Source organism: Bos grunniens, chromosome 12, assembly GCF_055505025.1.
Source record: "Bos grunniens cultivar Pamir isolate PY7600 chromosome 12, Bosgru_T2T1.0, whole genome shotgun sequence".
In the NCBI taxonomy this organism is placed as follows: Eukaryota; Metazoa; Chordata; class Mammalia; order Artiodactyla; family Bovidae; genus Bos; species Bos grunniens.
In genome coordinates, this window is record NC_141176.1 from 16,210,490 (window position 1) to 16,226,492 (window position 16,003).

At 49.4% G+C, this 16,003-nt stretch overlaps 1 protein-coding gene across 1 annotated transcript in view; it reads right to left on the reverse strand.

The window, feature by feature from the left end:
- Positions 1–15,628, reverse strand: part of SIAH3 (siah E3 ubiquitin protein ligase family member 3) — a 68,735-nt gene extending 53,107 nt beyond the window's left edge. The window contains exon 1 of the mRNA XM_086328915.1: positions 15,380–15,628. Coding sequence (XP_086185041.1) covers positions 15,380–15,514 — 135 coding nt within the window. The 5' untranslated portion in view covers positions 15,515–15,628. The remainder of the gene's footprint in view (positions 1–15,379) is intronic.
- Positions 15,629–16,003: the final 375 nt, after the last annotated feature.

Here is a 16,003-nt window from a genome sequence, read left to right on the forward strand (position 1 = left end):
CAATGTCATGAACCTCTGTCCATAGTTCTTCTGGCACTCTGTCTATCAGGTCTAATCCCTTGACTCTATTTCCCACTTCCACTTTATAATCGTAGGGATTTGATTTAGGTCATACCTGAATGGTCTAGTGGTTTTCCCTACTTTCTTCAATTTAAGTCTGAATTTGGCAATAAGGAGTTCATGATCTGAGCCACTGTCAGCTCCCAGTCTTGTTTTTGCTGACTGTGTAGAGCTTCTCCATCTTTGGCTGCAAAGAATATAATCCATCTGATTTCGGTATTGACCATCGGTGATGTCCATGTGTAGAATCTTCTCTGGTTTTGTTGGAACAGGGTGTTTGCTAGATCCCACACATAAATGATATCATATAATAGTAATATTGTCTTTGTCTGACTTGGCATTCAGTATGACCACCTCTAGGTTCATCCATGTTGCTGTAAATGGTAGTATTTCATTGTTTTTTTTTATGGCTGAGTAATGATGCTTTTGAGCTGTGGTGTTGGAGAAGAGTCTTGAGAGTCCCACGGACTGCAAGGAGATCCAACCAGTCCATTCTAAAGGAGATCAGCCCTGGGTGTTCTTTGGAAGGAATGATGCTAAAGCTGAAACTCCAGTACTTTGGCCACCTCATGCGAAGAGTTGACTCATTGGAAAAGACTCTGATGCTGGGAGGGATTGGGGGCAAGAGGAGAAGGGGACAACAGAGGATGAGATGGCTGGATGGCATCACTGACTCGATGGACGTGAGTCTGAGTGAACTCCAGGAGTTGGTGATGGACAGGGAAGCCTGGCGTGCTGCGATTCATGGGGTCACAAAGAGTCAGACATGACTGAGAAACTGAACTAACTGAATATTCTATTGCCTATATATACCACATCTACTTTATCCACTCATCTGTTGATGGACACTTAGGTTGCTTACATGTCTTGGATCCTGTAAACAGTGCTGCTCTGAACACTGGGGTGCGTATATCTTTTCAAATTAGGGTTTTTATCTTTTCCAGATACTATATATTCAGGAGTGGGATTGCTGGATTCTATGGCAATTCTAGTTTTAGTTTTTTAAGGAACTTCCATACTATTTTCTATAGTAGTTGTACCAATTTACATTCCTACCAACAGTGTAAGAGAGTTCCCTTTTTTCCACACCCTATCTGGTATTTATTGATCTAGACTTTCCCATGATGGGCATTCTGACTGGTGTGACATCGTACCTCATGGTAGTTTTGACTTCCGTTTCTCTAATGACTAGCATTGTGGACCATCTTTTCATGTGCCTCTTGGCTGTCTGTATGTCTTTTTTGGAGAAATGTCTATTTAGGTCATCTGCCTATTTTTTGATTGGGTTGTTTGTTTTTTTGATACAGTTGTATGAACTGTTCATATATTTTAGGAATTAAGCGCTTGTCAGTTACACTGTTTGCAAATATTTTCTCCCCATCCATGAGTTGTCTTTTTGTTTTGTGGATGGTTTCTTTTGCTATGCAAAAGCTTTTAAGTGTGATTAGGTCTCATTTGTTGCTTTTACTTTTGCAAGTAAAAAGAGACTTATGTAAGAAAATATTGGTACAATTTATGTCAGAGAAAGCTTTGTGTTCTAGGGTTTTTAAGATGTCATGGTTAAATGTAAGCCACGTTGAGTTTATTTGTGTGTATAGTATGTGGGTTATTCTAACTTCATTGGGCTACATGAGGTTGTCTAGGTTTCCCAGCATCACTTGGTGAAGAGACTGTCTTTTTTTTGGCTCCACTGTGCAGCTTGTGGGATCTCAGTTCTCCGACCAGGGATCAAACCTGTGCCCTGCAGTAGAGGTGGAGAGTCGTAACCACTGGACCACAGGGGAAGTCTTGAAGAGAGCTGACTTTTCAGTGGGGCAGCTTCTTCACGTGCTCATCAGCCCTCCTGCTTACGGGGGTGGGGGGGTGGGGGTGGGGGTGGGGGTGTGCAGGGCTGGGGGCAGCAGTGGTGCTTCAGGGCAGGCCCCTGCCCACTGTGGTCCTCCAGGTGGTCAGCCCGAGGGCCACAGAGATGCATAGGCATCACGGGGGCTGGGAATGGCGGTGATGGCACATGGCTCCAGTCTGAGGCACTTTCCTCCCAGAATTCCTTTAGCTCCTTCATGTCAGCTTCCCCCGTGAGCCCTCTGCAGCCTCTGTGAGTTTCCCCAGATGTCAGGGCTGCTGCTTGAGGTGACTCTGGGGTTGACTACCTTGGTGACCTCCCTCCATGGTGCCTGGCTGAGCGTTTTCCTCAGAAGTCAGTATAGACGCTGCCCTGCATGGCTCCAGCTTGTGTACTGGGAACAAAGACCACAAGCACCACTCCGCCCTTCTTCCATAAGCCCACCTCTAACCCGATGCCTCCCTCAACTCAGTTCTTCTCACATCAGCTTTGGAAAGAAGAAACATTTGAAGAGCATCAGGAAAAGGGCTGACCAGAAGTCAAGGTAGAGGCTGAGTTAAATTAGGTAGAAAATGGTCATTAAAAGTTCGCTCCTCTTTGATTTGAGTTTAAAAAAATAAATTTGATAATAAAGTATGGCTGCTAATGGGAAAGAACATTTCAAAGTTCTGTGGATCTCTGAGACAGCAGGTGTGACAGGGTAAGAGCCTCATTCTCTTGAAGTATGTTTTTGATTTTGAATAAAAAGCTTTCTTTCCTTTCTTCTCAGAGAAAAAGTGCCCTGTTTAATGATATCCGAGTGCTTAGGGAGTGTTTGCATTCTGACACGGTCGAGTAGTTCCCATTGTCATTGAGAAGCAAGTGAGGTATTGACAAGACAATCACGTGGCCCGGATTTAGGGGTCAGTGCTAGGGCCTGCCAGTGCAGGAGACGTAAGAGACACGGGTTCAGTCCCTGTGTTGGAGAGGATCCCCTGGAGAAGGAAATGGCAATCGCCTCCAGTATTCTTGCCTGGAAAGTCCCATGGACAGAGGAGCCTGGCGGGCTACAGTCTATGGGATTGCAGAGTCGGACACGGCTTAGTGACTGAGCACACACACACACACACATAACAAAGAAAGCATAGTCATTGTTTCGTGAGACTCAAATTGCTATCCTGGTTTGTCTGACCTAATATCAGACAGTCCATGGGGTCAGGAAGAGTCGGACAAGACTGAGCCACTGAGCACGCACGCCAGTTTCAGACACTCTGTCCTCCTCCAATCATGTAATCCATTTGAAAAAAATGATCATGGGACACGAACTTCCTTTTCTGCAGATAATTTTGAGTCAAGCACTCAGGTAAAGTTGTTGCCAAGATTTCCTTCAAGTATTTTATGCAAATCGTAATTTTTTAAAATCTGTGTATATTTATTATTTATTTGGCCACGTGGAGTCTTAGCTGCAGCGTGCTGGATCTTCACTGCGTCATGTGGAATCTTTTGAGGCAGCACATGGGCTCTCTAGTTGTGGTGCTCGGGCTTCAGTAGTTGAAGGTGCTGGGGCTTAGTTATTCCTCGGCATGCGGGATCTTAGTTTCCTGACTAGGGATCGAACCTGCATCTCCTGCATTGGAAGGCAGATTCTTAACCACTGGGCCACCAGGGAAGTCCCCCAAAATCATAGTTGTTATCAAGCCTGATTTGGAAGGCTAGGCTCTTTGTAGAAGCTTCCAAGTAGGTGGTCTGTGATTGAGTGGAAGAGACAGCTTAACACAGAGGTTAAAAGCACCAATTAAACTCTACCACTCATTGGATGCACCCTTGGACAAGTTACTTAATTTCTCTGTACCTCAGCTTCCCCCCATGTGATTTGGAGATAGACTGTCAGCATTGTTTTGAGAACTGTTAAAAAGGCAATTTGGGTAAATCACTTAGCATGGCACTTGGCACTTAGGAAATGCTCAATAAATATATGTTAATTAGGAAACATATACACATATGTGGACTTCCCTGTGGCTCAGACAGTAGAGAATCTGCCTGCAATGCCGGAGACCCAGGTTTGATCCGTGGGGTTGGGAAGATCCTCTGGAGAAGGGAATGGCAACCCACTGCAGTATTCTTGGCTGGAGAATTCCATGGACAGAGGACCCTGGCAGGCTACAGTCCATGGGGTCGCAAAGAGTAGGACATGACTGAGCGACTAACACTACTACTACACACATATGTAGTTTTAACTTGGGTTCCCCAAAGAAGAGCCTGAGAGAAGGACTTCATACAGTGGTTTCTTTGGGAAGAGATTCCAGGAGGCAGGAGGAAGGGACAAAGTCACTGCCATTGGCCACAGGGTCCATCCCATGAGGCAGCCTAGGGAATCCTAGAGCAAGCCTCCCAGGATCGTCCCCCAAGAGCTGGGGCATCTGTGTGTGTTTAATGTCTGTACATACAGAGTGAATGAGCCAGGATCTCAGCTCAGTATTTTTAAATGAAATATAATACACTCAACATTAGTCTTATGGCCAGTTGTTTGTTGTGAAATAGGAATGCTGAGGGATGACATACGAAGAAATTTTTAAAAGCACAGGATTTTTTTAAAGAATTCCTTTTTTTATAATTTATTTTGGACTGAGCTGGGTCTTAGTTGTCGCGCAGGCTTTTCTCCAGTTGCAGTGACCGGGGGTTACTCTCTAGTTGACGTGCGAGGGTTCTCATCGTGGTGGCTTCTCTTGCTGCAGAGCATGGGCTCTGGGGCTCGTCAGCTTCAGCAGCTGCAGCGCATGGGCTCAGTGGTTGTGGCTCCCAGGCTCTAGAGCACAGGATCAATAGCTGTGGTGCACGGGCTTAGCTGCTCCATGACATGTCGGATCTTCCCTGATCAGGAATCAAACCCGAGCCTCCTGCCTTGGCAGGTGGATTCTTTGCCACTGAACCACCAGGGAAGCCCCCAAGCACAGGATTTTAATTTTAAATGGTTTCACTGCACAGAGTTGTGTATCACTGAGCAAGCTTTTTTCCTTTCCTCTGCTTTGATGGAATGATAATAATATACTATTTCCTAGGGAGAATTAAATGCATAGCATTTAACACAGTTCCTGGACATAGCATGCCTGCCATAAATGGTAGCTATTTTGTGGTTGTTCTGATCATTATTGTTATTATTGTATGCATAACTGGGACAGCAGAAAAGCACAGCCTGTGGGTTTCAGGATATGCAGCCAGCTTAGCCTAAGTCACAATATACCTGTAATTTATAGAAAGGGAACACAAGGTTCTCAGTGGCTTTCTGCCTTGGACTTCCTGGTACATCCTTGGCGAAGTCGTAGGAATTAGATCTGAGGGACTGTGGCGTCTGGCTACAAAGCTGGGCAGATGGCTAGACTAGCTGGCCCATCTTTTGTAAAATCTTGTATTGATCTGGATTCGGTTCAGTCTCTGTGGAGCCTTCCTAATGCCATGCTCACCCTCCCCAAAATGGTCGCAGTGGCCTTTCCCCTCCATAGAGGACACTCTCCAGTTTTGTCCTGGGGGGCCCTGCCCCTTCCACAGTCCAGTCTCTTCCAGCTGGAGTTCCTGGTACCGCCTGGAGACAGCCCTGCAGCACACAGCTCCCTCCTAATCACAGGTTCGTGATTAAAAATACATTAAAGGACCGAGAAATGATTAAGAGATACAGCGTCTTGCAAGTAAAACTGACATTTCCAGTTAGACCACAATTCTAAATGATCCACAGGGACCCTATTCGTCTGCTAAAAACATCGGGCTGATCACAGATTGGTTTCTGATGGTGCTTTCATCCCGGGCCCCAGGTCAAGATGAAAACGTCACCTTTTGTAGCAGAACTTGACCCACCCTGCTATCTGAAAGTCTGGGGTTATGGCTTTGTGTCTTGGGTGATTTCACTTGCAGCCTCATCCCAGTCCTTTGCTATGTATTTATGCCAACAGTAGAGATGCGAGGAACACTGCCTTTTTAAACACCCCATGTTTTCCTGGCTAGTTGTTACCTTGCCAAGGTCCTAAGGACAAGGACCCCCTGGGAAGATGCCCAGCATGTGTGGCTCACATTAGAGAGGCAGCATCTTTATCCAACGCCCCAGCCCCCAGCAGTGTGGTAGCATAGATAGAGCAGTGGGCCCTGCCCTGCCTCAGTTGTGACCCTGGGCATCACCCCTTTGGGTCTCATCTGTTTGAACCAGGACCTGGACTCTGTCTGGTTCCCTGAGCTTGAACCTGTTGTCGTTTAGTCGCTAAGTCGTGTCTGACTCTCTTCGACTCCATGGACTGTAGCCCACCAGGCTCCTCTGTCCATGGGATTCTCCAGGCAAGAATGCTGGGGTGGGCTGCCATTCCCTTCTCCAGGGTATCTTCCCAACCCAGGGGTCAAACCACGTCTCCTGCATTGGCAGGCGGATTCTTTACCACTGAGCCACCTGGGAAGCCCGAGCTTGAACCTACTATGCTTCAAAATCTTGGTCAGGTCCTTTTACTGCTGACCCTTCCCTCTCTCTCCCCCAACATCCAGTCTGAGAAGTTTGATCACTTGTCCAAGTTGGGCAGAAGAATCTTGGTACATCTTGCGCATCAGGAACATCTCTAAGGAGCTCCACTTGCTAGTGACGACAGCTACCATTTATGGAGTATGTACAAGGTGCTGGGTGCTGTACTAAGCAGTTTATCTACATTATATTTCACCTTCATGACAAGCATTTTAATAGTTGAGGAAATGCGGGTTCTGGGAGGTCAAAGAGGTTACTCAAGGGAACTGACATCACTGGATCCAAACCCAGCTAGGTCTGAGTCTAAAGCCTCAACTAGAATGTTCCTCTTTTCTCTCCCATCTCTCCCTTTACCTCTTTCCTGAGGCTGGAGGTCAGTGACAGTTTGGGTGGGGAAGAAAGATCCCTTCTTTCCTCCACGGGGGTGCTGGGGACCCCATCCACTGGGCTTTACACCCTCTGATCTTGCACTGCTATTCAGAGACCACTCAGGGTCCAAAAAGGCTGGCATCTCAGAATCGCCATGGACCCTGTGTGTGTGTGTGTATGTGTGTGTGTCTGTGTGTGTGTGTGTCTGTGTCTGTGTGTGTGTTTGTGTCTGTGTAGAAACTCAGGTAGAGTAAGGAAGAGCCCAGCCCTGTGGCCTTTCTCGGTGCTTTTTATAGACTTGCCTGAACATAGGATCCAGGAAATTCTTTCTTGGCTTAGAAAGGCCAGAGCCTCTCTCTCCCTTGATTTCAGGGGCTACAGGTGGCTCAGTGGTAAATCAGCTTGCCAGTGGTGGCTCTATGGTGGCTGGTGGCTCAGCCTGCCAATGCAGGAGACTCAGTTTCCATCCCTGGGTCAGGAAGATCCCCTGGAGGAGGAAATGGCAACCCACTCCAGTATCCTTGCCTGGAGAACCCCATGGACAGAGGAGTCTGGCGGCCTACAAGTCCACAGGGTCTCAAAGAGCCGGACACGACTTAGCAGCTCAATAAGAACACCAAGCTTCCGTTAAGCATCAACCATCCCAACTAGCTCAGAGGCAAGGGACTTCCTCAGGGCAAAATGAACTGCAGGCAGAGAGAAAATGAATGTCCAGTTTCCCAGGGAGCCTGCAGGTTTTGCCCGCTTACCTCTCCCCACCCTGTTGCGTCTCTCAATGGTGTCACTCAGCCTCACACCCTCACCCCGATCAGATGTCCCTCACAGACCCGCTGGCCCTTGTGCTTACTCGGCTGCCGCTAATGAAAAGAAAGCATGCATACATCATGAGGACCCTTCTCTGGCAGGAGGAGAGGGGACCTTGTGGCAGGGCTCCTGGCTCTGCTGATGTTGGGCACCAGGGCACACATGCCAGCCCGTGTCCCACCTGGCACGCTCATCCTCCCCCAATCCAGCCCCTCGCCCACTGCACTTCCAGGCTCGGAACTCAAGCAGGGCTCAGGGTTTTCTATGAAGTTAGGCAATAAGGACAAATCTGACTTTTACCTAGGGCAAGAAATTGTTCTATTCAAAACTCTCTTGAAGGCCAAGGGCAATTCACAAATACTAAGGAACAGCAGGCCCGAGGCTCGAAGGAAGGGAGGGGCGGTGGAGGAAGACAGAAGGTGGAGTGGTGGGGAGACTGACTCCAGCTTCCGAGGAGCGGCTTTTAGCTTTTATCGTAATGACCCGGGTTGACAATAACGGCTGCTGTTTACAGACTCTCTCCTCCACGGCAGACGTTTTCCTTCTGTGAGCTCATTTACTCCTTGCAGCCCCATCGAAGGTGGGCGTTCTTTCCTGCTTTTTATAGAGAAGGAAATGAAGCCTCTGAGAGGCGAAGTCATTTGTTCAAAGTCACCCATCGGCCACTGGAACAGTCTGGATTTGAGCTCAGCTCTTTCTGCCCCAAAGCCTGTGTGTTTTCGCTACACCCACTGCTTCACCCCCGTATTGATCTGGTAGATTTACAAACTGCGTGCCAAGGGCAAGATCTAATGCTCTATGCTTCTGACAGTGTATCTCTTTATCATTTGATTTTTAAAGTCTGATGTGCAGGCATCCACATAGATTATATTATTTTTAAAAGAATTTGAAACGGGAAAGAAAATTTATGGAAGGGATAGGAGAATAAGGAAGGATGGTGATAAAGAGGACTTCCCAGCTGGTGCTAGTGGTAAAGAACCTGCCTGCCGATGCAGGAAACATAATGAGATGTGGATTTGATCCCTGGGTCAGGAAGATCTCCTAGGGAACGGAATGGCAATCCTCTCCAGTATTCTTGCCTGGAGAATCTTATGGACAGAGGAGCCTGGTGGGCTGCAGTCCATGGGGTTGCAGAGAGTCAAACACAAATGAATTGACTTAGCACTCCGTGCGGTGATGAAGAGGGCCTGATTTGCTAAGGAAATGTGGCTCTGATAAAGGAGAGATGACAGGGTGTGTGGTGCAGCCCATGGGGTCACACTGGCTGGTCTAGGGCTGATGGGGTGCAGGAAGGGGGTCCCCGCAATTTCCTGCTCCCACAGCATGCACTCAAGCAAGGGGTGTTTAGTTTGGACTAACTGGAAGGCAGCCTGGGGCAGCCGGGGATCTAGGTCTGACCTTTGGCGACCTAACTTCCAGTTCCAATTCTGTCACAAAATAGATTGAGTCTGCAAGAGGGAAGTAGTGGGTTGAATAAAGATATTCACATCTTAGTGCCTGGAACTTCTGAATTACCTTAAAGAGCAACAGAGTGAATATTATATGACCAAAGGTGTGATTAGCCTTGCCTTGTGGCTCAGATGGCAAAGAATCCGCCTGCAATATAGGAGACCCAGGTTTGATCCCTGGGTCAGGAAAGATTCCCTAAAGAAGGAAATGGCAACCCATTTCAGTATTCTTGCCTGGGGAATTCCATGGACAGAGGAGCATGGCAGGCTATAGTCCATGGGGTTCCAGAGTTGGACATGACTGAGGGACTAAAGCTTTCAAAGTGTGATTAAATTAAGGATCTTGCAATGAAAACTAATCCTGGATTGTCCAGGTAGGGACAATCCAGGTAGGCCCTCAATACAGTCACCTGTGTCCTTATGATATGGACACACAGAGGTGAGAAGGAGGCCATGTGACCCCAGAGGCAGAGGTGGAGAGATGAGGCCACAAGCCAAGGAACACAGGGAACCCTCAGAAGCTGGATGAGCAAGGAACAGATTCTTCCCTGGAACTTTGGAGGGAGCCTGGCCTTGCTGGCACCTTGATTTTGGACCTACAGCCTCCTGATTTCTTTGAGAAATAGATTTCTCTGATTTTGTGCCTCCCCATTTGTGGTAATTTGTTACAGCAGCTGTAGGAAATACAAGTCATTTCCCTCTCTCACCTCAGTTTCCTTGACTGTAGACTAAGAAGATTCAGCCTCCCAGTTCTGACATCCTCCCCATCATTCTCTGAGCTGGCGATCCCCGTGGGAGGGTGGGGCTCCATTCTCTGGGGTGGGACCCTTTCCACGTGACACTTTGTGTCTAAACAGGCCGGCTTTCCCCTCTGGGGAGCACAGCTGGTTGAATCCAGATGACTTTTTTGTTGTTGCTCAGCCGCCAAGTCGTGTCCGACTCTTTGCGACCCCAAGGACTGCAGCATTCCCAGTCCCTCACCATCTCTGGGAATTTTGCCCAAGTTCATGCCCATTGAATCGGTGATGCCATCCAACCATCTCATCCTCTGTGACTTTGCCAAGAGTCAAATACCACCCCAAGACAGTTCATTTTTCTCTTATTGTCAATTGCTAGAAAAATATTCTGCCTTAACCTCAGGGAAGCCATCAAAATAATTCTGACCTCTCTGTGGATTTCAAAGAAAGCGTTCAGTCCCTGTTTTCTCCTTGCTTCCAAACAGTCCCTGCTGCTTGAGGGACCGTGGTGAAGGGAGGGCCACAAAATTTGCTTCAGGGGGCTACCAGAGAAAGGCAGTGCCGAGGTCGTGGGCTTACCTCACCTCCACACCGGCTTCAGCCTCCTCTGCCCTCCCCATCACAGCACACCGCTACCCGAATGGCCGCCCGGAGCCTCCAGTTATGTGACTCGGGAGCCTCATTTACAATCACCATTAACCAGAAAAGCCGCATGACTGCTCTGTGACTGCAGAGCCAAGTGTCATACAGTATTCACAGAAACCAAAGGGCTGGAGGTGGCGGCACGGGAAAGCCTTTAGACTGAAGCTCAGAGAGTGACTCAGGGACCATCTTCAGCCCCCCTTATCCTCCTCCACTGGTCTCCCCATCCCCCCCCCCATTCCCTCCCTACCACCCCCATCTAAGGCGCTAATAGAGCCTCCAGCCTGGACAGCAAAGGAAGATGCTGACATGTCCAGGGAATGGGGGATGGGACCCTCAGAGGTGGCTGTGTCAGGAAGAGCTGAGAAACCCACACGCCGGCTACTAAACCATCTTGAACTGCCGGAAACTAGGCGTTCAGGCTGAACACTCCAAGGCCGCCTTTACATCTCTAAAAACAACATCCAGGTCTTAGTGAAAGCCCTGAGGCCGGAATGGGATTTCCAAAGGTTTCCTGAACAGTGGAGGCGCTTGAGGTGAGGTTTGCCTTGGTTCTCCCTTAATCATCCCCTCCCCCAACTCCATGCAGCCCCTACCCCATCCCCACTGTCACTCAGCACACATCCATCCAGATGGCTTGGTCTCAGAATGAGAGGCAGGTGGATGCTGCAAGTCCTGGTACTAAAATGCCCTCATTTTGGGTTTAGTGTCTGCTAGGCTTCCCAGGTGGTGCCAGTGGTAAAGGATCCACCTGCCTGTGCAGGAGATGCAAGAGATCTGGGTTTGATCCCTGGGTCGGGAAGAGACCCTGGAGGAGGGCATGGCAACCCACTCCAGTATTCTTGTCTGGAGAATTCCATGGGCAGAGGAGCCTGGTGGGGTCACAAAAGAGTCGGACACAACTGAAGCAGCTTAGCATGTACGGGCACTTAAAGCCCACACTGTCCCGCATGTCCCGCCCACTGTGTGTGTGCGCATGGCTCTGAGTGTGTGTATGTGTGTGTCTGTCTATAGACTCAAGGTTAACGGGTTACAACAGAAAAGGGCTCTGGGGATTGGACCCACTGGATGGAGGCATGAATGGCCTCCCAGGAGCGGTAGGGAGGTTAGGGCCTTTGGGAAGTTTGCCAGAAAGCCTTTTGCAAGACTTGTTTCAGAACCTGGTTTATCAAGCGCTGTGGTTACAGGGAGGAAGTCTCCTAGCCAGCCCCGGCTCAGTGCCAGTCTGCTTGGGAAGTGCTGAGCTCTGACCCCAGAGGGGCTCCAGCGGACACTGCAGACCCTTCCCTGGAGAGGCCGGGGTGCATAGACTGGCCAGTCCACTCTTCAAAGGGCACCGCTGGAGATGGGGCAGGAGCAGAGAGGGCTGCCGGGGCAGGTCATTGTCCAAGCAGCGAGTGTGGATGGGAGAGGAGCCGGGAGAGAAAGGCTTTCTTGGTTTGTAAACAAGCGAAGGACAGGAGGGAGAAAGTGGTGCTAAATCAGGACATGAGCCTGCACCCTGCTCGGTGCAGCCCCTGGGCCACATTTCAGTGACTTCCATGAGCAAGGAAGCAGACGGCAGCCAGGCAAGATCACCAGCTCCTTGGCGGTCGCTTTCCACAGGCTGGGACGGAGAACTGGGGGGCCTGATCCCTTCAAGGAGCCACTTCTACAGGCAGAGACAGACAGACACAGGACAACACAGGATGCCGTCTGCAGTCCATGGAGCCAGCTCTGCAGTGGATTCTTCTTGAAGAAGGAGAACCTCTTATTTCAGGCCAGCGACTCTAAACACCCCTTTTAAGAAGGGTGGACTTAAGGAGTGTAATGGGTTTAACTGGGTTGTCTGCATTCCCTGGGAAGGCCTTTGCCTCCACTTAGAAGCAAGCTTCTAGAACAAGCTTGCTTGAAGGAATCCCAGGTTGCTGAGTAAAGCGCCATAATGAGATTGAGAATGAAGGTGACCTATAGAAGCATGGTAAATACACGGTTTTCTCTGCTCAGTAAGTGGTTTTTGATTATAACTCAGCACTTGCCTCAGATCCTGAAGTACTGCTAGCATTCTCAGGAAAGAACAGGAAAGGACAAAGTGTAAAAATGCTTCCACAAAGAAAAACACAGGCTTCCCAGTTCCTCTTGGGAGCAACACACAACCTAGAAACTTGAAAGCGGGATTGCGGTCTCTGTGTCCGTGGTCACCACATCATGTACCGGCCTGTTGTACAAAGTGCAGGGAAGCACCGCAGATCAATAGCCATCCTGGTTTAACATGGCCACAACTATTTTTTTTTTCTTTAAAAAAAGACTTTTTCTTCCTACGTGGATTGCAGCTTTTTACATCCAAGGCATATTTCCGTGGCCTGTCTTTGGAAAGGAATGGTTGGAAGGAGCACTTTCTTTTGAGGTTTTATACACTTCTTAATATTCATGATGGAGCAGCAGTGTTCCTAGAGAATTGTGCCTTTAAAAGCTCCAAAAAAAGCTCCAAGCTGTTAGCTCTCAGGTTGGAGAAGCAGGTAGAACTTACCTGCTGGGCCACCTGGAGCATGGATGAGACTTTCACAGAGGCATCCTGGGCTGCAGAGGTCTGTCTGTACCTGGCACAGCCTCTGTAAATGCTGTGTGTCCTGTCGTACCCCCTGGTAACATAAGCATCCCTCAGTTTGATTTGTTTATCTGTGAGGACACTCATCTGAGCAGAATCTCTAAGTGGCTTTTTATGGGAAATAAAAAGTCAAATGAGTATGTACATGACAAAGTGAGCCATGGAAAACAGCCTCTAAAAGCACGTGTCACCTATTTTTATATTCATGCTTATATAGTTTCTAAGTTGGCTGAAGGCTTTAAGTAATAACTTTTGAAATTCCTAATGGAACCCTACAAATGACGTGCAATAATATAATTTGGGGGGTGGAAGGGAGTGTTAATAAAGCCCATCTACCCTGAGTATCCCTTCACAGCCTCACAGAGCCACGGAGGAGGCAGGCTAGAGATTCATTGGTTCATTCTGAAGATGAAGAAGGGAAGGCTCAGAGACACTGAGTCATTCAAGGTCACAGAGCTGGTCAGCACTGACCTAAGGTCTCCAACCCTGACTCTGGACTCCTGGGTTTGGGCAGCAGGACTGCCTGTCAAAATCCAGGCTGACATCACAGAAACAAGCACAGATGACTTTCAGTCCACCCCCTACCAAGATCTTAGCACCCTGTTTCCCCTCCATCATCAGCTGTAGCCAACGAACCATATAAATCGAAACTTTGGAAACACTAAGTCTCATAAACAATTTGTAAAAGTTTTAAAATGCAAAGCAGGAATAAACAGAATTTCTTGCCACAGGGAAGAAACAAATGTAAAGTGACAAAATAATGGGAGTTTGAAGGCGGTCTCAAAAGTAGTCATAAAATGGAATTCAGAATCATATTTTAATACGTACATCATACACTCACTTTGCCAAGGATGACTGGGGGTGAATTCCCATTTATAAAAGTAAGCCATGAAGGGAAAAAGAAACAGAGGAATGAGGGGGAGAGGGGAGGGTGGAGCGAGAGATGGGAGAGACAGAGCAGGAGAGAGGCAGAGCAGTTGAGATGGTGTTCATCCCAGCTTGGATCCTGCAGAAAATCACTTCCTAGGTCCAGAGCACCATAGTGCTCTCAAGGTAGGCCATCACCCTTCCATCCAGGAAGGGCCTTGGCATATGGGCCCAGGGGCTCCAGGCCGCTGGCCCTCCTGAGGACTTCCAGGAATTGTTGGGGGTAGGGGTGCGAGGAGGTACCCATTAGCACTGGCCTGCAGGGCTCTAGCTGAAGAGAGTCTGACTGCAGGAGTATATAAAGTGATGAGCAACAAGCAATAAGACCTGCCCCACAGCAGTGGTCAGAATGACAGATCTATGCTCGCAGAGACTGTTCCTTTGCTTAGCGGCACAGATGCCCTTTCCCCCCACCTCCCCTTCTTCTCTCAGCCCCGATAATGAGAGCAACTCCCAAACGAGTCCATCGTTTATTCTGGGACGGAGCCCAGGCGGCTGCGACTTTCACACTGGGGTGCGGGGGAGTTCAGCTGCATCCTCGCACTGCCCCCTACCGCCCCCACTGCCCATCTTCCCTCCTCCCCTAGCCAAGCGGCTCTCGGTTCATTTCCCCGTCATCTTGGCGGGGGATGCAGAGCGGTCCCTCGAGCCCGTGTTGAGGCTGTCCTCTTAAAGGGCGCTGACCTAAAGAGATGAGAGGGCTGCAGCGCCTGCAGTGATCCCAGCAGTGGCGGCTCTGAGCGGGGTTCATTACAATGCTACTGAAACAATCTGCCTGCTCCCGTCTTTATACACCAGGCGCATCGCGCATCCAGCTCTCAGGATGCAAAGAAGACGAGCTCCTACCGACACCCCCGCCCCGCGCCCCCCAGGCTGAGTCTGAGCACAGGGAAAACACACTTTGCAGAAAGCGCCCCCTCCCCAGCTCCCAGACCCCTGTCTGGTGTGGGAGGGTTGGGTCCCGTCTCGCGACCGCCCAGCCCAGCTACTTCAGGAGCAGAGGGGGCTTCAGAAATCCGTGTGCTTCCTGCCTGCCTTTCCAGCACACGGGACAGCCTGCAATGTGGGTAACTTTTCAAACCTTCTCCTAAACACTTGCCCACAAGTATTTGGGAGAGGGAGGGGGACGCCCCCTACTCCCTCCAACACCCTCACTTCTGACACACACACACCCCCACCTCCGACTCCTAGGCTGACAGCGTGGGGTAAAAGAAATAGACGCTGACTCTAGTCTCCCCCGCCAGGCAGGGAAACACGCCGTCGCGAGAGCATCCACACACCCAGAGAGGGAGAAGGAGCCCAGCGCGGGGCTCCAGGTGCCCAACACCGCCTTATGTAGCAGAGGGATGACCTTTGCCTGGAGCGCCCCGGGCTCCGTGGGAGGGTCCCTGACGCCACTCCCCCGCCCCCGCCCCCCTCCCCTGCAGAGGAAGGACTTGAACCCGAGCCACGGGCCACGGGAACATCAAACGGTAGCCAGCCACTCACCTTTAGGTCGTGCGTGGGGTTTACAACGCAGACAAGTTGCCCGGCGGCGGAGAACACCCGTTTAGCCTTGTTGTGCTGAAAGCGGAGGTGAATGAGATCTAACACAGCCCCAAAGCACTGGGTGAAGAAAAGCATCACAACTTTTTTTGGGTGATGATTGGCACAGGAAGGTGGCGGAGGAAGCCGTTAAGTCCTTGGGCTCTGGAAGGCGCGCAGCCTCTGAGACACTCGCTCCAGCCCGGCTTAGCATGCCTTCATATTCATCATCAAAATAAGACGGTTAGAATCTTGCAGCAGTGAGGCGGCCAATCAAAAGGACAGAAATGTTATCCTTGAGGTGCAGAGACAGCCAATAACAAATGTCTCCTCTACCGAAACTCCCTGATGAATTGAGCCTGGCGGAGAATGTATTATTGAACATTACCATAGATCAGCACATTGCATTTATCTTGTGATTACAGCCAACCATACATAATGCCGGGGAGATAGGCTGACAAAATTGATTGCTTAATGTGTCTCATTTATTAATTGACTTAATTTAACATGAGAGCCTTTCTTAATGCGCTGGCAAAAACGTGAAGCATTTAAACCGCCAAATAGTAAAACACCCAGCTCCAAAGTAGG